Here is a 22091-nt window from a genome sequence, read left to right as displayed (position 1 = left end):
ACAGGGAATTCTCTACTTTTCTTATTCGGCTTAGATAGATTGCCATCTTTTGTTGGCCAATCATAAACATTTAACTGTATTTAAAACCAAAAATGAAGCTGTGCTTTGATAAACCTTCACCAAACAACATTAAAACCTAGTTAGCAGAGACAAAAGTCTGTCAAACTCTTGAAATGTCCTCTCTCTGTACAGAGAGAACATATGTTTGACACACTGGGGTCCAACACAGTAACATCAATAATCCCATGCAGAACTCTCCACTGCAGATGTTAACGTTGCTTTGTAGAGAATTCTCCTGTCTGGTCTGACGTCCTCCTTCAGGCCCTCCAGGGACAGTCAGACGGAACATTCAGCCTGCCTTTGTTTAAAATCTTTACACATATGTTGTAGGACACTTGAAGAGCAAAGTTGTTCAAATACAACCCTCTGACAGGGTTTTGAAACAGCAGAAGTTCCACAGAGGGGCACTGATCATTACAGTGAGGCCATTACAATAGGAGCTTAGAAGGATCGTTCATGAGTAGTCAGCTGATGGATCCAGTGGTCCAGCAGCTGCTGAGTGAAACTGGAGGATGATACTCCGAGGTGTGCCCCCAGAGCTGCACACTGCACCACATGCTCACTAAGCAGTCAGTGTAGAGACCATGAAGAGCCCACTCTCTCTTTCCTAAAAAGGTTCCACACTGCAAAAAGCCAACGATTAAAAAACTGGGAGGCTCTTGATGTATTTGCATTTTAATCCATTATAAACAAAGAAATAATCACCAAAACGTTAGAACAGAGCATGCCAGTGGTCTCCAAACAAGATCTTTAGGCCCTGTTAATGGTCTCTGGATGAATTACATTAAGAAAGTTGCACACCTGCTTGCCAGATGAACAATTTCTTGGCCTCCTTCTTCTTTGAAGGAAGTTCTTCTACAAAGAATGCTCTCTAGAAGCCAATAAAGCTGAACCACTAAGATTGATTGAATCCTAGCTTGCAGGTTTGGTCGTGGATCTATACAGGCAAAACGATGCCACAGGGTTGCAGAAACAACATTGTTGATTATTAGCTGTGATAAAAGCCACCTCCACCTCTAGTCTCCCAGGAATCATCTTTGACCTCTCGTTCATACCTCATGTCAACCAGGTCACAAAAACTGCCTTCTTCCACCTCAGGAACGTTTCCCACCTCTGGCCCTCCCTGTCCTTTGCCGCTGCAGAAACACTCATCCATGCCCTCATAACTTCCAGACTTGACTACTGCAACAGCATCCTCTATGGCTTACCTAACAATATCCTCAATAAACTTTAATACGTCCAGATCTCCGCTGCCCGCATGCCCGCACACCACCCGTAACCGAGATCACATCACCCCTTTCCCCCAAAACCTCCACTGGCTCCCAGTTCAATTTAAGATTCATTTCAAAATACTACTCACCACCTATAAAGTCATAAATAACCTGGCCCCTCCCTACCTCTCTGACCTCCTCCTCCACCACACTTCTACCCGTTGCGTCTGGTCTACGGACACAACCACACTCAGAACCCCCAGGACCAAGCTTCGGACCTGGGGTGACAGGGCCTTCTCAGTGGCCACATCCTCCCTCTGGAACTCCCTCCCCAACACCATCCGACAGGCTAACACACTCCCTTCGTTCAAACAGGCCCTCAAAACCCACCTCTTTAAGACTGCTTTCACCACATAACCTCCTCCCTTCTCTCCCCTTCCTCCTCTTTTCTTTTTACTAGTATACGTTCTTATTTTATATTTATTTTGTGTTCACCTGTAAAGTTTCTTTGAGTACTTAGAAAAGCTTAAAAATCAAATTATTTTTATTATTATTAATTATTATTATTATCCAAAACATTTTCCCAGTTTTTATTTCCTAATTCCTGATTCCCTATAAAGTACTTTAACCCCCTCTTCTCCGTCAACCCTCCTGGAAAACTATTTGGCTAACTAGCCCTTACCCAACTTAAACAGCCTAATTCTAATAATAAAAAATTAATAAAATAAATATATGTATGAATATATATATTAGAGCTGGGCAACGATTAAAAGTTTTAATCGCATTAATCGCATAGTATTGGTGAGGTAACTCATGATTAATCACACTTTTAAAATTCTATTTTAAATCCACTCCAATTGAAGTTAAATGATATTATCAAATGGAATGACACATTATCATTCATACCAAATGTACTTAATAAGCAAAAACTAGATCTTGAGGGTAATCTTGAGGGAGTTTTATTGACTCACTCAGTGTGGGTTGAATATGAAACTTACAGAACACCACAGATTTGGGAATTGTAAACAGGCAGTTAATTAGTACAATTGTAAACCAACAGTTACTACAAGTGTAGTTAAATTCAAATAAGTAGCGCCACAGATTTGGGAATTGTAAACAGGCGGTCACTTACTGCAATTGTAATCAGGCAGTCACTTACTGCAAGTGTAATTTCATGTAAAGTAAGTGGAACTAAAAACTAAAAATATTTGTGATATTAATGTTGACATTCTGTGGGCAAAACCTTTCAAAATCAAAGTGAATTTATTTTTTAATTTTTTATGCGTCAATTTGTATTAATCGCATTAAAATAAGATTGTGTTAAAGCGTAATTAACACGTTAACTTGCCCAGCCCTAATATATATATATATATATATATTTATAACGTGTGGCTTAAATCAAGCGATCTGATTGATCTGTCCCAACCTGGATGCCAAAATCTTGATCTAGTTAATAATCCATGCGGGACCGGCCTCCAGTTTTTGATGTGTTGCAAATCTCCCTTCTAAGGAGTCAGCGTTATCAATGCCCTCCTGCAACTCATAGGTAACCCCCTACAGCCAAACTCTCCCTTAATACAGCAAGAACACCCACTCCTTCTCCTAACCAGAATTCTTTATAGAAATCAGCAGCAGACCATCTATACCTGGTGCTTTCTATACCTGGTGCTTTACCACGCTGCAAGCCCTGTACTGCAGTTTACTCTTCTGTAAAGTATTTCATCCAGGGTGGAGTCAGGCTGCACTTTTGGGAGTCCACTAAAAATTACAATAAAGGGTCATATATTTGTTTTCACAGTTTCCATAAAAGTCAGCTGCATATCTTCTTAACTCTGCAGGTTCTGACACTGTCTTTCCAGAGTTAGAGACAAGTGACTGGATAATCTTTCCTAGGCCATTTTTATCTCCAGAATATAAAAAAAGATAATTAAAGAATTTTCAAAGCAAGAATTATGTAAGGGCTGTGTTAAAATGCAAAAATTAGCTTTTTGATTTTGTAATCTTTAAAAAAGAAAGAAAAAAAGCACTAGACAAGGGTCTGTGAAACCAACAGGCACTATGACACTCTTAACAGTACTAAAAGTATGCTTAAAACAGTCAAACTGGTTTAGCTTAGCCATGGATGATATATTTTCTCAAATAGAGAGTTGTACTACCTTCTCCATACATCTGTCAGATCAGGGAAAGTAGTCACCCCCACTAGCCAAATCTTAGAGGCAGGATTAGGTTCTCAGTGATTTCCATAACTATTGATAGATGCCATTCAAAATATCTCAAAACTGTTTTCTTACGGCATCCTTATTTGGTGCATATAAATTGATAAAAACTATTATTAAACGTTCATATTGTGCCTTAATCCTGATTAAACATCCTTCCACTGTACTATTCACATCATAAGAGCATGGTTTCCACTGTTTCGAGAAATAGAAAACCACCACTATATATGAGATTTGTGGAATGAAACCACATCACTGCTCCAACACTACATACAAACAAGCAAAAAGAAACACATGATCATCATCTAGCTGAACTTTGCCCTTTAAAACTAGCTTTCTCAGGCGAAACATTTCCTGACCTGTGAACACCTCTTCCCATCTTCTTCATTTGACATTGTGCAGACTCAACAAACATTTTAAGCTTCATTGAGAAATATTGATCCACCCTGACTCTCAGGCCTTCCTTCTCTTGTAAAAACCTCTTCATTTTGGTTGAGGAGTAACTGATGTCTTTACCCCTTTGAGCTTGTGATGTATAAATGGATTCACTTCCAGACTCATCAGGTTCAATAACTTTTCGACTTTGCCTCTTTTCTGTCATCTATGGTTGTTCCTTTTAGAGGACATTTCAGAATAATCCTTATCCATCAGAAAATCTTCTTCCTCTTCCTCCAAAACACACTCAGCCACATTAATAGCAGTCTGGTCAGATTGGTTCCTGTGGCCAGGCCTCTTCTGCCTGTACCTCCACCTGCTTATTTTCTCCATTCTTAGAAATGTCTTCATCAATGTTCTCCCTGTTGCTGGGCTGGCTGCTATTCTAGATAGGCCTACCTCCTCTTCGTCACCAACATTCTCATGTTCATGTTTTGTCTCACCACTCATGTTTTGTCCCTTTGTCTCTTTGCCTTCAACCTGCCTATTCTCCTCTTTAGACATAATATTCCCATCAACAACATCCCCCTCCTTGCCGCATTTAAAACACTGCATAGTGTTTGAGGTCACAAACACTGTGTAATTAAACTCATTTACTTTTAACTTTAGCATTCAATTAATATCTTCCTTGCTTGTCAATAGTGTGACAACTTGCCTATGGAAAGACAGAACACGTTTTAGATGCGGCAAATTACATTCCAAAGAAACCATTGTAATTGGCATTACGAGAGGCCAACTCTTTCCCGAGCGCTTCATTGCTAAAGAAAGGTGGGATTTTAGAAATATATTTTTCACTGCAGGGTTAACAAGGGGGACAACGGAGATCAGTGTGTCGCTAAGAACAACATCAAACCACGCACTATAAAAACTTGAAATTGCTGGTCTTAAAAGGATTTTTACATTGAGTGAATATAAAACTACAAGTTGCACTGTAAACTGTTTATTTGAGCTGTTTCAACTAACTTCCAAACGTTTCTGGTTAAAAGTTGATCTCACTCCATAAACTGAGTTGGCAAAATAAACAAATAAGAATTGAATCCTATGGTTCCAACTTCCCATGTGTTAGCGCCCGGAGGTGGTGGAATAGGTGGTTGATTTCATGCATGTTATTATTTCACTCCTCCCCTGTCCCTCTGGGGTGTGCTTGGGCCCGGTTTTGCTGTGGGACAGGAGGTTGGGAGACTGGTGGGCGAGAGGAGTGGTAGTGTGTATGAGTGTTGGTTGGAGATAGCTGGTGGTGGTTGAGTTTTTGGTTGTTTCTACTTGTTTTTGATTGATTGGTTATTGATTGATTTATTTTGATTGTTTCTTTGGTACAGAATCCTATCTAGGTGGGCTTCTGTTTTAAGGGGGGGATGTGATGACCCAGGTGGGTCTTTAACCCCGCCCCTGCTGTTTGTATGCCTGTGTTGCTCTCCCTACTAATTAGGAGATTGTCGGCAGGTGTGGGTTGGACCGGGACCGCAGTATATAGAGCCTGCCCAGACAACAGACCAGAGGGGTATTCCATCAAAGTCGCTAACGAAAGTGGCGCTTAGTTGATTAAGCCCAGTTAGAACTAGCGCCAACTTTCACTTGAGGCTTAAGCCGTTCCATCAACGCAGTTCAGCCGCACCTTGCTCAGGTTAGTTCAAGCCAGGCTAACGTTATCGTGGATTACGCGCGTTCACGAGATATGTAACCAGCCCATAACCGTGAATGTCGAATCATGGATCAAATGTCCGAAAAGGAGCGGGATTTTTTCCAGCGGCGAACAGAAGCTGCTTGTGGAGGTCTATGAGGAGTACAAGCATATAATAGGCTAACTCAAAAAGGGAACACCGTAGGCCTAACCATTAATAGAAACAGGGAGGTTGCCTGACACAAAAATCGGCGATCTGTTGAATGCATAAGTAGTATTAAGCGTAACATATTTTAATTTAATATTGACCATGGATTTGAAAGCTTGGAGATAGTCTCGAGTTAACGTGTCGGACTTGCTCCCGGTCGTCCGGGGTTCTATCCCCACGCAATTAGTAATATAGGAAGGATTACTAGAGAAAGCAAATAACTTTTCATGCCATTTATTTTACATTTCTTTGAATATTCTTAATTAGGGAATTAATAAAATTAATAAAGGGAATTACAAAATGAAGCCAATGCCAAGAATACTATGAAATACTCTGGACGCGAACTCGGATCGCGCCTATCACAGGGCAAGTGCTAGACCATTCACCCAGCCTCTGATTCCTGATTACGCGATAATACATACATTTGTGTAAAAATGTGTTGAACAAATAGCCACAGTAATAATAGATAGCAATTCATTGAATTATTTCATTTGCATCATTTAATCTTAGACCCTTAGTGAAAATATACGCTGTTTGTACTTCATATATGTACATTTATGACAAAATTGTGAGGACTAGGCTTGGCGGAACCTTCTGATGGTACAATTGTTGCTGACAGATGGATTTCTCTGAAACACCGCTCAAGTTGGCCTGACAGTTAACCTGCTCCCGACCAGGTTAGTTTGGTTGGATAAATTGCCATGGTTACTTAGTGGAGATTCCCTTAAGTCACGTTCATGGAACGCAACTCTAGCTGAAAGAAGCCCGGCTAAGCGAAATAAGCCCGGCTTTGCACTTAGCCTGGTTGATGGAATACCCCTCTGGCTTCTCCCTCCTGCAGGCATTTGATTTCCTTTGTTCCTAACACATGGACTGATCTTCACATGACCTTTTTGGTTACTTTCATTTATACTGACTTGCACCACACTTCTTATTATATTTATTTCAAAATAAATTCTTTATTGTTGTTGAAACAGCGTGGTCTCCCCAGTTTCTGTTGCATGCATAGAGCCAGCATGTCACATATGGGATCCTATGAATCCTATGGCATCCTAAGTTTTAAAGCTGTTTATTACCCTGTTTATTTACCAATAAACATGCAAAATGGTTTAAAATGAAAAAGCTGGTTTATTGTCTGTTTGTGTAATTGTTACAATGATTCAATATAATATTGACTTAGAATTCTTAGTGTGTACAACTAGATTTGTGAAGCTTTCATTGTTATGAAAGACAAGTTATTTGGACCAAAAAACTTAGTGGCACAACTGTGTGATATTTTCTTCAAAACGTAGAAGTTTGAGTTGACATGAAAACCCAAAAATCCTGTGCAGATAGTTGCCTTGAAATTTCAAGTTGAATTCACTTTTTATTTTTTACAGTGCAGATTAAAATTGTTTTACCAGAAACGTATTGTTTGATGGCATGTCGTGCGTTAGTTGCCAAACAGGAATTGAATGCCAAAACACTACGACCTGGGGGCATAACGCCCTGCCAGGTGGAAGCGAACGCTGGCAAAACAAAGACAGAACAAAAAGAACAAAGTACACACTCACACCCACCATCCACACAGAGAGAGAGAGAGAGAGAGACACACACAGTATTGACTATGGATGTACAAGGATGTGAACCGGAGCCAGGCAACCGAAGCCCAGCTAGTGACTAGTTATATCAGGGCTCTACCTGACCAAGGGATCAAGGTCATATTATTATAAGACGGTCTCCACCCAGACAGACCTGTCCATCAATCCGTCAAACACACATTCAATGGGACTACGAGCCACAGGAGTATCAGCACAAGCAGCAGAGCATGAGGAAGAGAGAACATGGGGGGAGGGGGGGTAGCAGAGTGCAGAGAAAGCATGGAGCGTTCCCTCCTCAGCACACAGCTAGGTTCACTCCTCTACACACAGCTGCTTCAGGCTGTCAGCCGGACCATAAAACTTCAATGAACTTTTGGCTGAGCCAAGTCTGACCATGGGTTGAGCGTCCCAAGCTGTGTATCTGATCACATGATCATCTCAGCTGTGTATCTGATCACATGATCATCCCCAGCTGTATATCAAGTGTATAATCACATGATCAGCGGACAGAGTCCAGACAGGTCATGTGTCCCAGCAGAGGTCAATATCCTTGACCTCCGCCTGCAGAAGGGCATCTGACAGAGTTGTCACTGGAACATGGACAGTGAGCCGACCGGAGAGGGGTTGGGGTCGGTAGGAGCAAGCTGTGAAAGGAAGTCAACTTGAACCCTTTGCAGAGAGGAAGATCCGCCCCAGGTTCATTTGCCCCTCCTTGCCTTCCTCTGTCCAGAGATAGCTCTGTCTTCCTCCACGGTGTTCAGCTAAGGTCTTTGATCTGTGTGTGGGTGTGTGTGTGTGTGTGTGTGTGTGTGTGTGTGTGTGTGTGTGTGTGTGTGTGTGTGTGTGTGTGTGTGTGTGTGTGTGTGTGTGTGTGTGTGAACACAATTAAGTCAAGCTTACCATCCATCTTCCTGCCCCGGTCCTAACCTCTGACCCAAAGTCACTCCTCTCCTATGGACTGGTGCAACACCCTTTCCTGCTTGGCTTCACCACCACCACCACCTACCCAGTGCATTATTACTCATCATGGGACATGCACATGGAAACCATAGGAAATCGCTTTGGCTTTGACAAATTTGAGGCCAAATTTGAGGCCATACTAGTGTGAATGTCATTTAGGATGTGAAATCAGAATCCATATCACTCTTCAAACAATCTTGTGACAATGCCATAGCAAGGCTCAAACTGTGCAGCACATTGAAGCTATACAGTTGTGCTTAAGGTTTCTTCCGTCTGTCCAACATCAAAGGAAACCATATTAGCATAACAACAGCATTTAAATCTATATGCCCCCCTCACTGCTGTTCAGGGGTTAGTTTTTCAAAGAATACCAAAAGTATTTGGATAACACAACACATAAAACCCCCAGTACACACACTGGACATTTGTGATTGCTTCACTTCATTGCCTCAATGTCTAACCATTCATTTGTTTTCCACAAGAAGCCCATTCACTGTGGCTCAGCTCTGTCCCAAGCAACAGGCTTGTTTAGGATGCCAGGTGGAGCAATTTCCCATCTCTCCCTGCTCTCTCAGCATGCATATGAAGCACTGAGGTGCATGGGGGGAACAGCCAAAGGAGGTGGAAAAATTAGAGTCCCTAAAATGTTGAGTGGGTGGGTTGGAAACCCCCTGGAACAAACACCGGATGACAAAGGAAGACGACAACAATAGACCTGAAGCAGTTTCGGCTCCACTGTCCTTTGTGAAAAAGACACAATGTTCAAAATATGAGACAATGAGAGAACATATCAAAATCCCTGCAACGCCATCGTGTCAAAGAGAGCCAACGGCATTGTGGGGATTCTCACGCCAAGCGCTCCACATTGAGCACATGGTGGGAGACCTCCCTGGCCCCCACCCCCCAACACCAAGTGAGTTCAGGTGTACCTTCCCTGTCCCTTACCATCTCCAGACTGTGGCTGAGACACTTAACCATGGCAGAGAGAGAGAGAGAGAGAGAGAGAGAGAGAGAGAGAGAGAGAGAGAGAGAGAGAGAGAGAGAGAGAGAGAGAGAGAGAGAGAGGTATGTTCTCTATGACATAGATCAGGATAAAACGGATGTGAAGAGCTAGGCCTACATTGGAACCACAGCAATCCATATTTTTGGGATACACAAAGTGGATGAATGCAGTTCTTTAATGATAACCGTCCTGTCAGTCATCACATCACCTTCAACACCTGACCAGCTGGGAACCACAGTGTGTGGTTCCTCTACTGCCCTTTAAAAGGCATCAGGAAAGCAATACAGGAAGGTCTATGTTGAGTGTTGAATAGATACAACTAAATACGGCCCTATTTCAGAAAGATACATGACACATGATACAAGATACAAGCCTTTATACTGTTTCTTTTTACAGGAGGTGAGAAACTTTTAAAGTGCTTCCTCTGTCCCTGTGTGGTACAAATAAAGTGGATATTATACACAAACACATTAACAACTTAGGGACGTTTCTTGCTGTTATGTGATAATAAAAAGGGTCTTCATAAATGTTTTGCCTTTCTCTTTGGTTTTGATTATCCACGCCGACTTAGTGAATGCAAGTCGACCACTGTTTATGTGCAAGCAATAATGAACAATTGAGCATCACGGAAACAGATTTTAAGCTTCCCTGATCTGTGTTGAGCCCTTAATGCTGGCCTTGAACTACAACCCCCCCTGTATACTGTTATGTTGATGGTGCAGTAGTTAATGGTCCCAGTTGCACTGTACAACTCTTACACATGACACTCTGCCTGCTACAATTTGCACATGAACCTTTCTGGCTAACGACCGGCTACTTTAATACCTGATCAGATAAAGGGAACAAGGAAGATGTTCATCTCAGAATAAAGTTAATTATTGAAATACGATTTCTTTATGGTGTTGTTTTGGCTATGAGTATGAATGTTTCAAGCTATTGACGGCCCGGAAAGTCCCTGTTGTTTTTTTGTTTTGATTGGTTTCATTGTTTTTTTATGTTTTCATAGTTTAATTTAAATTCCTTCATTAGTCAACTGAATGCTTTCTCCAGTGAGTCTAATAACATGGAAGGAAAACCTCAGATGGTAAATTTTCCATGAAATTATCAAATATTTGAGTCAGATGTAATTGGATAACCAGTTTCCTGCCATTCATGTTTGCAAAGTCTGACATCACTTACATGCTGCGGGCTTGACGCTTTGCCCTTGAAAATCACAGGAAGTGAAAATCAAAAGGGCCAGCACTCCCTGCTAAAGTGGCTACAGAGCAGAGACACCCGGCCCGGGAGTAGATGTGTTGGAGGTATTAGGCCCCCTGAAGAACTGCCCTCCAATTTCCCTTCATCGATCAGTTGATAAGTGAGGGCTGCTGACCCACAGTGCTGCCTCAATGCGCTGGAAGTAATGAATCAAAGCTCTCTCTCTCGTTCTCGTTCTCGTTCTCTCTCTCTCTCTCTCTCTCTCTCTCTCTCTCTCTCTCTCTCTCTCTCTCTCTCTCTCTCGCTCTCTCTCTCCCTCTCTCTATCTCCAGAGGCAATTCAGGCTGAACTGCTGGACTGGAGTCCACAAACAAACACACACACACACACACACACACTCTCACACACACACACACACACACACACACACACACACACACACACACACACACACACACAGGAGAGAGAAGGCTCAGTGGCCACTCCTCCCACCACTCAGACAATCAGACACTCAGACCAGGAGGCACTCTGTACCTGAAGGGTGATATGACCGGAATTCCTCTGAATACCCTGAGATGGGGGTTTATGCTCACCCCATGTTTGTAATATTATTGTATCTCTCTCACCATCCGAGTGACTGTAATCATTCAGACCCCCCGTTCTGTGACAACACAATGCATTCTTTTCGAGGTGGAGCAGAGAAGGTCCTGGCGGTGCATCGACCCCGGAGCATTAGCCATGCAGGAACTAGCCTGTCATGCTAACAGAGCAGCAGTACTTTAGGCCAAGGGAGGCTCTGTCTGCTCCACAGACAACCTCTGCAATTTAAGATAAGATACGTGGACCATAGATGCTGTGCTAATGAACGCCTTCGTCCACCAAGAGACAAGCCCTGGTGCCACATTGTCCTTCACCCACCACAGGACCAGACCTGTGGTGCACTGTCCCCCACTACCAGACCAGATCGGGTGCCACACTGTCTTCCACCAACGGGCCACCCCCGGTGCCACACTGTCCTAGACTGGGTACCCCCAGCCTGTTCTGCCGGCCATCTGGAGAAGAGCAATACATTTCTTTCTGCTTCCGATACATTTTTGCGGGAGCCAATCACCAAGCTGGCTTCTCCCCCTGGCGCCATATTAGCTGGTTTAACACAATGACGACAGGGAAGCGACGGCAAGCAGCCGATTCCGTACAGAGTCAGTTGAACTAGGCCCGTTGATCAGCCTCCCCAGACCAATGTGCAATCTACGATTGAGCTTGGTCTGGCAATAGCCAGGCTAACACTGTCCTCCACCCACCACCAGACCAGACCTCTCACCAGACAATCCTCCACCCCTGCTGAGAGCGGCATAGATCCAGACAATGGAAACCAATGGGCAGTGTCTGGCGGCCATTACTCATTGCTCAAAGGGTAACATAGCAGCTACAGGCTAACTCCACAATGCAGTTATGACATGAAATAAGTACTGTTCTGTACCATTTGCTGAGTAGATATGAGAGAATTCCATGAACTGTGGTTGTAAAGTACTGTTGGTGAAGGGCCAGGGGAGGAACAGTCAGAGTACTGCTGGTGAAGGGCCAGGGGAGGAACAGTCAGAGTACTGCTGGTGAAGGGCTAGTGGAGGAACAGTCAGAGTACTGCTGGTGAAGGGCTAGTGGAGGAACAGTCAGAGTACTGCTGGTGAAGGGCCAGGGGAGGAACAGTCAGAGTACTGCTGGTGAAGGGCTAGTGGAGGAACAGTCAGAGTACTGCTGGTGAAGGGCCAGGGGAGGAACAGTCAGAGTACTGCTGGTGAAGGGCTAGTGGAGGAACAGTCAGAGTACTGCTGGTGAAGGGCCAGGGGAGGAACAGTCAGAGTACTGCTGGTGAAGGGATAGTGGTGGAGGAACAGTCAGAGTACTGCTGGTGAAGGGATAGTGGTGGAGGAACAGTCAGAGTACTGCTGGTGAAGGGCTAGTGGAGGAACAGTCAGAGTACTGCTGGTGAAGGGCTAGTGGAGGAACAGTCTAGGCTAGGGGAAGAGAGAACAGTGAGACGGTTGGTTAATATGGGGTTGAAAAAAAGAGTTTAGGTTCAGAATACAGAGAGAACGATGAAGAAGAAGAGGACGATGAGGCAAGGCTTCTGCTGATTCTATTGAATAGAGCGACAGCATGAATACAGGCACATGCACACAAACAACAACACATGTATCAAAGCCCTACACCGATTTCTCCAGGTGCACAAATACAAAAGCTTGTATAAATACTCGAGACCATCCGCATTGTCAGAGGTCCCTCTTATCAATGAAGCAACATCACAAGCCTTTTGTGGCTCATATTTCAACTCTGAAAGGCCTTGAAAGGGAAGTTTGGGAGGAGTGGTGGATAGACGAAGCAGAGCTTAATCCTCTCGATGATGGCACAGTGTGTACCACTGTCAGACACTCCTCCTGATGAGGCTTTACAAAATGGCTTTTGGTGATGGATAAAAAAAAAAAAAAGCATAATAGCATAATAAACAATGACCAACTGATGGTTCAAATTGGGTCAGCAGGATTGCAGGGATGCTTTTAGCGCCCCAGGCTAGCATGTTTCTCACGTGAAGTGTCCCAGGCTGCCATGTTCCTTACATGAAGTGTTCAAAGTTAGCATGTTCTTCACGTTGACTGCCAGTATTTGAGATGAATCCAGCGTGTCATCGTTATGAAGCCATCGCCCACTGGTTCCCACATGATGCAAAGAACCAGCAGATCGAGTGGGAAGTGGAGATCCAGCTAAACAAAAAGGCTATAAACACTTCTATACACACTTCTTGTGGGTGTCTGGCAATGTGACCAAGGCACCACATCAGTGGTTAGTGAGAGTGGAAACCTGCATTCCTCTACGGCCAGCTAAGCCTGCCCAGGCTGCTGCTGCTGCTGCTGCGCTTGTAGCAATGTCTGCCCTGGTTTCAAAGCCATACATTAGACATTTGCTTAGACCTATCAACATATGCTTAGACCTATCCACATTCATCTAGACCTATTTAGATATGCTTAGACCTGTCAAAATATGTTTTGACCTGGTCACATACGTTTACACATGTCCACATAGGTTAAGACCTATCCGGATACATTTAGACCTACCCACATACACAAAGATCTATATATGTTAGCACGTTTACACTGAAGCTGGAAGCAACAGGGCTCCCCATCATCATAAGTTAAGTTAAGTTAAGTTATCCTTTATTATCCAATAATCAACATGTTGCTATAATGACTGATATTCATATTTTCCATGTAGAATGGGTCTCTTTTGGTCTTTCCATTCCCTGGAGATATTGCACTGCACTCGGACATCACCTACAGGCCTGGGTGGTTCCAGAAGGTACTCTCTACATGCGGTTCTAAAGCTGGGGCGTATAAAGTCTGTACGCCGAGTGTAGACACACACACACACACAAACACACAGACTCATGTTTAGGCGTAGACAACGATGCCAACAAGCCCGATCAGGCTGAGAACGAGAAGCAAATGAAAAACGATTGTGATAACAAATGGTAGCTATGGTAGTGTCAACCAGGAGCCTGCTGCGAGCAGTCTGAAGAAACAGCTTTCATTCCTGCAGAGACCGCCTCCTTCCTCCCCTCCTTCCTCCTCCTGCTCCCCCGCCTTCCTCCTCCCCTCCCCTCCTCTCCCCTCCTTTCGCCTCCTATCCCCTCCTTCCTCCTCCCCTCCCCCCTTCCTCCTCCTCCCGCCTCCTTCCTCCTCCCCTCCACCCCTACCTCCTCCTTCTTCCTCCTTCTTCCTCCTTCATCCCCTCCTCCCTCTCCTCCATCCTCCCTTCCTCCACCCTTCCTCCTCCTCTCCCCTCCTTCCTCCTCCTCCCCTCCCCTCTGTCCTTCTCCCCTCCCCCTCCTTCCTCCCCTCCCCCCTTCCTCCTCCTCTCCCCTCCTTCCTCCTCCCCTCCCCCCATTCTGCTCACCCTTTTTGGATGACTGTTCCGGAACTCAAAGGAAGTCACTCTGCAGCTGTGTCAAAGGTCATCCTATGAACTGTCCAACGGAGGAGTGGTGGTATCTGCTGAGCTTGTTAACTAGCATGTTCACTGAGTCCTGGATGAACTGGACTGTGTGTGTGTAGTTTCATGTTGTTTCTTGCCGGCATTTCTTATAGGTACACTCAACACGTCTTGTTGAGTCTGTTACCATAGCAGCCAGTGTAATAATGATGTTAATCATAAGAACTTGTTCTGCCAGATTATTTTGACTTGCGAGAAATGGCAGAATCCTATCTGATGGCCCTTTTAGCCCCACACACATCTTCATTCTCTCTTCACGTTGTCCTATGCATCTCCCCTACTCCTGTCACCATAGTAACTAAACCCAAGAGGAGAGTGAAGGAGTGAGGGACGGCCACTTGAAATATCAGCCACAGTCAGCCACACATTTGGCAAAAACATAGGGTCACCCTACACACTTTCTGCTTGTGAAAGAAAAGGTAAGGCAGACGCACAAAAACACACACACACACACACACACACACACACATACACAAACAAAAACACACAAATTATGATACCCCACTTGCCCCACTCCGGTCTGCTTCACATCAAGCTCTGAATGAAGAGCTGCAATCCAAAGGACACATCTTACAAAAGCACACACATAACATTTAAATTTACAATTAGGGCATTTAGCAGATGCTTTTATCCAAAGCGACTTACAATAAGTACATTTGTCAGAAGAAGGAGAAACAACAATATATTGCTGTCGGTACAGTATGGATGTTCATAGAACCAAGTACTGACAATCGCTAGATTAACCTATTCCCTGTGTACAACCAAGATAGCAAGGACTAACAACAACCACAGAGTTAGAGTTACAACCAACTGCAATGCTAAACACAAAAGTGCTTAGTTTCTGGACTCACCAACAGCAGCAACATGCAACAACCTTCTTAGAAACAACTGTAAAATATAACTAAAACTTAATAGAGTAAAACATTAGAGAAGGAATACCTTACAGGTAAAAACATTCAAAACCAATGTTTTTACCTGTAAAAAAAACTTTATACTTTCAATAAAATAAATGCATATGTCCAGAGACATGTGTTTCATTCATGTGGGTCAGACAGAATGCGCCAGTGAATTAGATATCAGGCTGACCTTTCCCAGCTCCAACAAAACGATCTCAGGTTAATAGGCGCACAAACCGGTCCTCCACCACCCCTCCCAAGCACCCTTATAGTTTCTGTCCTCTGTTTGCTTTGCTTGTGTGTGTGTGTGTGTGTGTGTTATGGAAAGTGTGTCTGTCTAGCTAAGTATTCCTTAGGGGGAAATCAAAGTATTCTTAGCACGGACGATCATTGTAGGCACTGCATCATTGTAGGGATTGTTTTTACTTATTTATGTCTGATTGTGTTCCATTAGAAACTGTTCAATTGGTTTCTTATTCCATTAGAAACTGTAAAAACAAATAGTGTAATAACCCATACCATCTCCTTTGATTGAGATATAATCACGATGGCTGCAAAACATTAAAATGAAAGTGGTGTATTATGGGTCGAAAACAGCTGAGGTGGGGAGTGACAGCTCACTGGCTCCGCCTCCCCAAGGATTCTTTCTAAACAAGGTATGGAATGCACCCCTACGTTTACTCTAATGATTTGTTCCCTCATTCTTTTCTCCTCCCAACGTTGACTAACAGAGAGAGGGAGGGAGAAGCAGAGAGAGAGAGAGAGATACAGGGAGAGAGAGGGAAAGAGAGAGGGCAAGCGACAGAGGGAGAGAGAAAGAGAGGGAGAGGGTGAGAGTGAGCGAGAGAGAGGGACAGAGGGACAGAGAGAGAGAGTGCTGTGAAGGAGGTGATGGCTGACAATAAGGAAACAAGGGAAGAGGAGGATTATTCATAGTGGGGACTTGACTGACTGAATGTGCAGTCTGAGCAAAGAAGTACCCCTACCCTGATCTCTGACCTCCACCCCTTACCCTGACCTCTGACCTCCACCCTCCACCACCCTTGATACACTTCCCATTCCTCTGCAGTGATAACAGCTCAGACTTAATACAAAAAAAATACAGTAGTAGTATTTCCACTGCTGGTTCTTGATCTCTACCTTTTGTAATTTTTTAGCTTTCTCATACCTCTCTTTCTGTCACATCTCTCCCTTTTCTTCTTTGTCCCCCTTCTTTCTATCTCGCCCTGCTATCCCTGATGTGTGTGAATGTAAAAGAGAGGAGAGGTGGGGGAAGAGCTAAAGAGAGAGAGAGAGAGAGAGAGAGAGAGAGAGAGAGAGAGAGAGAGAGAGAGAGGTTGCTGTAGTGAACCAGAGGGCATTAGATTACATTCTATACATTAGAATACATTAATAGAATACATACATTAGAATACATACATTACATTCTATTTTTGCATGAATAACGCCTTGAAGGACTCGTTCATATTAATGAATTGATATTATATTTTAGAAGATGAGGTCAGTGAAATAATTTATTCTATCGCTTTTTTTATTAATTTACGACCAAGATAAAGAGACCGAGATAAAAGAAAAGACATACTGCTTTTATCATTCCCCCTTGGTCGGCTGTGGGGTGGGGTCTCTGAGTAGGGGATGGGGGGGTCTGCACTGTGGCCCAGCTGAGGTCCCATGCTGTTGGAGCACTCAAGTGTTCAATGTTTGGATGAGCAGTGTTTGCCAACAGTGATACTGCCTATATGTTCTTGAGCAAGAAAAATATCTAACCATGAAGCTTCCCTCCCTGTGCACTGGGCCGACTCCCTGTGGAGCGAGACGAGGGACCGGAGCGAATGACTGAAGATCAAGTACCATTATATCTCACTAACACCCCGACGCTCAACGCTTAGAGCCATGCACCATCAGCCCATCGTAAAGCATGTGTGTGTGTGTGTGTGTGTGTGTGTGTGTGTGTGTGTGTGTGTGTGTGTGTGTGTGCTTGTATGTATCACGTTGTGTGTTTTTCTCATAACTTTAAAACTATTGATTATAATCTATTTATTATGGTATTTCTGTGCGAGTGTGTTTCCCCGTAGGTACTGTGTTCCTACAGCTGTGTCATACATCCATGCACATATGTATGTGTGTGTCTGTGTGTCTGTGTGTGTGTGTGTGTGTGTGTGTGTGTGTGTGTGTGTGTGTGTGTGTGTGTGTGTGTGTGTGTGTGTGTGTGTGTGTGTGTTTTTCTTTGCATGTGTATTGTGCACGTGTTAATGCTACAGGCAATCATTGTTCTAAATCACCACATGCATGGCATGATTACAAGTTTGCAGGCTACAATTCACAACCTAAATACATGTACACGTGTACACACACACCCACACACACAATCAAACACAGACGCAAGGCACAAACACACTTTTTGATTGTGTTGTTTTCCTGAAAAAGAGAGAGAGACAGAGAGACAGAGAGACAGACAGAAAGATAGAGAGAGACAGAGAGAGAGAGAGAGAGAGAGAGAGAGAGAGAGACAGAGAGAGAGAGAAAGAGCGAGAGAGAGAGGTAGAGAGAGACAGCGAGAAAGTGATAGTAGTGATGATAGCAGTACTAAACCTCCATCAGTCTCTCCTCATGTTTGAATGTGTGTGTGCAACACAGTATAACATGCTAGAGTTGACTCCATAAATGGGCGTAAAAAACTCCAACCAGGAATACGTTCTCCAACCCAATCTCAGATCAGGATATCCAGGCAAGCCATCACAACAAACAAGGATTGTTTACTACACAGGAAGGGCAGTTCATGTGACCCATTGCTCAAATGACCCCGCCCCCCCACCTCCAATTACATATCATCATACTAACAGCAAAAGCAACCCCCTCACGGTACTGTTTACTATTATTTTGACATGGGTACACCACATCATATGCTATATGTTTACGTTGTCTCTCCTACACATACACACTCCTACATGAGCGTACATTCCCATCATTCCGATAACATCTTCAACTCATCACCCCTCACCCTGTGTCGATACGAAGCCCTCATGTTTATGAAGGATGTTTTCATCTCAGACCTTTTTTTTCCAGTTCTTGCAGGTGTTTCCCATGTTGTTGGAGGGTTAGTTTTCAGAGGTTTTCAGTGGCCCGAGTGTCGTCAGCGTTGACGTCACTCATACATTATTACACATTGATTTTCAAGCACAGGAGATGGGCCTGCTGCTGTGATTGTATTCCTTACACAAAGCAATCCACTCTCTATTGAGGGGGTGGGGGGCAGCCAACTGGTCCCCTAGCAATCTATCTTGTGACTCATGTGCATAGAGTATATATTAGCGTGCGTGTGTGTGTGTGTGTGTGTTTGTGTGTGTTTGCGTGAGTGTGTGACTATACTGTATGTGTGTGGGCATGTAGAAAACAACAACAGTTATTTTGTTGCTACCTAGTGTGCACTATGTACCGTGTGTACCGCTGTGACTGTACTAGGCCTATGTGTCTTCCTGGAACCTGTGTTCCAGGAATGATTAATTTTATGGATCCACACATACTGTGTATGACGCAGCCTCATGTACTGTGTGGTCCTGCTGCCTAGAGGTAAACAACAGTAAGACAGAAAGGATCCCATTATATGATCCCCGTAAAGATCAGTGAAGTCATTCACAGAGACATTGGCAGTTTTTTCTAATGGCTGGACGGTAGGCAGGTGCAATCCCCTTCTCTCTATCCCCTGGTTCATGTAAGTAATGCACCTAGCCAAACTAGCCATGCTAACATACACTAATACACGTTAACCCCCTTCTCCTGTCCAATGGAATGAGCAGAAACTCTCCCAAGGGGAGCGGCTCAATGTGTCAGGGAGAAGAGCGACTGAGGGTCTGTGTGTGGCTGGCTCAGACCCCTATCATCATGCCAATGTTTACCCTCCAAACATCACAACACTACCAGCAGGGGAACCCTGGTTGAACCCTGCTCGTCGTCTGTTGGACCAAATCTACATTCTGGACCCTGTGATGAAACAGCGGGAAGGACACCACGGTACCACATGGCAGAAAGACTATTTATGAAACTGTGTTGTAGACAAAAGATTGCTCTTTTTATAATCTGATGATCAGAGAGGCTTGGGTAGAGCCAGACCGGGGAATGTTGAGCATATAGTAAATATATTGTATCGATCAGCATGGACTCTATTTTAGAGAAGAGAGACGCTATCACTCTCTCCTGCCTCGAGCAACTATCATAACAACTGGAGAGAAACTGATTTCTCCCAAGGTGCGTATTCCAAGAAGCATCTTATTGTGTTTACAGTTTTTCACCTAAGCAAAAATGTTGCGTTATAAAAACATTATCTTCGTGTTCACACCGTTTCGACAAACGAGGGCTCTGTTTGTTTTGGGCAAATAGACAACAAACCCATCTTCACCATGCATGTAGGTGTGGGTTTTACTCTACTTTCCTCAATACAGCTGTTACCGCTGTGATACCACGATAAGAAGGTGGGTTGCCACAGGCGATGGAAAAGACACAATATCCATTACATAATAGATTAATCCAGAGGCATTTGAGGTATGTATCCAAAACTACGGGCCAATAATATTCAAGCCTGCTAGGTCCCCCCCCCACCTAGTACAGAGAGAGGGGATGATACAGGCTCGTACAGGGGAATGTACATGCAGACCGCCACTATGCTGGGGGCAGCACAGCAGAGCAGCCAATGGAAGGGCTTGTTGTTTTAACTTTGCCTCTAAGCCATAGTGATCGAGATTATGAGAGGGGGGGAGAGAATGTAGAAGATGCAGGCAGAAGTAAGCACACATATGAATAAATGAGAGAGAGTGATAGAGAGAGAGAGAGAGAGAGAGAGAGAGAGAGAGAGAGAGAGAGAGAGAGAGAGAGAGAAATAAGTGTTATTGTTTAGGACAGGAAGTGACATCACATTCAGACTCATGTGTACATGTTTAGTATTATTATTATCATTTAAAAGGTACTCTCTCTCTCTCTCTCTCTCTCTCTCTCTCTCTCTCTCTCTCTACTGTTATTCCATATCATGCCCCTGCTGCTTCGGCTGAACCACGCTATTGTGAGGGAGAGCTGTTTTCCATGCTTCACCGTAGCCAACATCGGTGAAACAAAGAGAGAGACAGACAGACAGACAGAGACAGAGACAGGGTGAGACAGAAAGAGTGAGAGAGAGAGACAGAGACAGAGACAGGGTGACAGAGAGAGAGAGAGACAGAGAAAAAGAGAGAGACACACACACACACTCCCCCCCACCCACACCATTCTCTTTCTGTTTCAGGTTGTCAGAGGGGAGGAGAGAAGTGGACTTAAGAGTTAAGTGTTAGAGTTATTGATTTTGCTGCTCAGCAAACAAAGACGCACACACACGCACATGTGCACACGCACCGATGGCTGAAAGCACACACACCTACACACACACACCCGCAGACACCCGCACTGCAAACCTCAACATAGATACAAACATTGAGCTATTGAAAATGAAGTTATTGACCAACATGAAACCAAACAGAGAAATCACTTTTGCTATTACTAATCAGTCTGTGTGTGTGTGTGTTGAGGTAGATCTCGACTGACCTCTGACACGTGCGAAGCAGCAGCCACACTTGGCCAGGACTTTACAGAACAAACGTTGGCAGCCACAGCCGTGATGATGGCCACGCTGGTGGGGGGGGTGTCGACCCCCCTTCATGCTGAACCCGCCTGGATGCCGCTGACCCCGCAGAGAGAGATGGGCATGACCCAACAGACACCCGGTGTCTCTCACCCTCTCTTTCTCTCTCTCTCCCCCTCTAACTCTCTCTAACTCTCCCTTGAACACATGGAAGGGGAGCGGGGGGGGGGGGGGGGAGGGAAGGTGGACCAGGGGGTGGTCTACAAACCGTCCCGGAGGGATCCTCTTCTCGGTCGAGGGCTGTAGCAGAAGAGGGTCATAGTCCACACAAACTCCAGCGACTGAAGATTTAAGAGCTGTGAATCAGCTCAGGAGATGGAGTCCATGGATCCGTCGGGGCTCAGAGTTGTGCTCGTATTGTTGTGTTGTTTTCTCACTTCTTCCCCAAAGCCATGAAGAGAATCCAGCAAGGTTGCTATCAGGTGGTTCCACCGCTCGTAGCCTTGACCCCCCCTCTCTCTCTCTTTCACTCTCTCTATCTCTTTCGCGCCCTCTCTCTCTCTCTGTTTTTCTTGTGAGTTGCTGAGCTCTCGCCTCTGTGAACTGCCTGGTCAAATGACAGACTGGGAGTCGCTCACGAGAGAGCGAGCAAGAGCTAGTCAGAGAGAGAGAGGGAGGGAGGGCTACACAGCCAGAGAGGGAGGGAGAGGGGGAGAGAGGGGAGGGGTGGAGTCTGGTTGCAGGCTATTCCAGGATAAGGTTCCTATTGCTCTGCTTACATTTTCTCTCTTCCCGTCCTCTACCCCACCCCACCTCAACTTAATTCATCCCCTTTTTCCAGTTATTCTCCCCTGTGTGTATCTCGTATCTCTCTCTCTCTCTCGCTCTCTCTCTCTCTCTCTCTCTCTCTCTCTCTCTTCTCTCTCTTTTTGTTTTGCACATCCTGTCTCTTTCTCCTCTCTTTGACATGAATAATTCCCACAAAGACTCTCTGAAACCCAGCACCCCCTCCAAACACTGCTCCCCCATGTGTTTAAACGATGCTCTCAGTGTGG

The 22091-nt window shown here is 44.5% G+C and overlaps 1 protein-coding gene across 1 annotated transcript in view; it reads right to left on the bottom strand.

The window, feature by feature from the left end:
* arhgef25a (Rho guanine nucleotide exchange factor (GEF) 25a) overlaps positions 1-21647 on the bottom strand; it is a 38611-nt gene extending 16964 nt beyond the window's left edge. The window contains exon 1 of the mRNA XM_084480088.1: positions 21000-21647. Coding sequence (XP_084336214.1) covers positions 21000-21114 — 115 coding nt within the window. The 5' untranslated portion in view covers positions 21115-21647. The remainder of the gene's footprint in view (positions 1-20999) is intronic.
* Positions 21648-22091: the final 444 nt, after the last annotated feature.

The sequence above is a fragment of the Micromesistius poutassou genome, assembly GCF_964030765.1.
Source record: "Micromesistius poutassou genome assembly, chromosome: 15".
In the NCBI taxonomy this organism is placed as follows: domain Eukaryota; kingdom Metazoa; phylum Chordata; class Actinopteri; order Gadiformes; family Gadidae; genus Micromesistius; species Micromesistius poutassou.
Note: the sequence above shows the minus strand (reverse complement) of the source record. Positions and strands in the feature narration are given on the sequence as shown.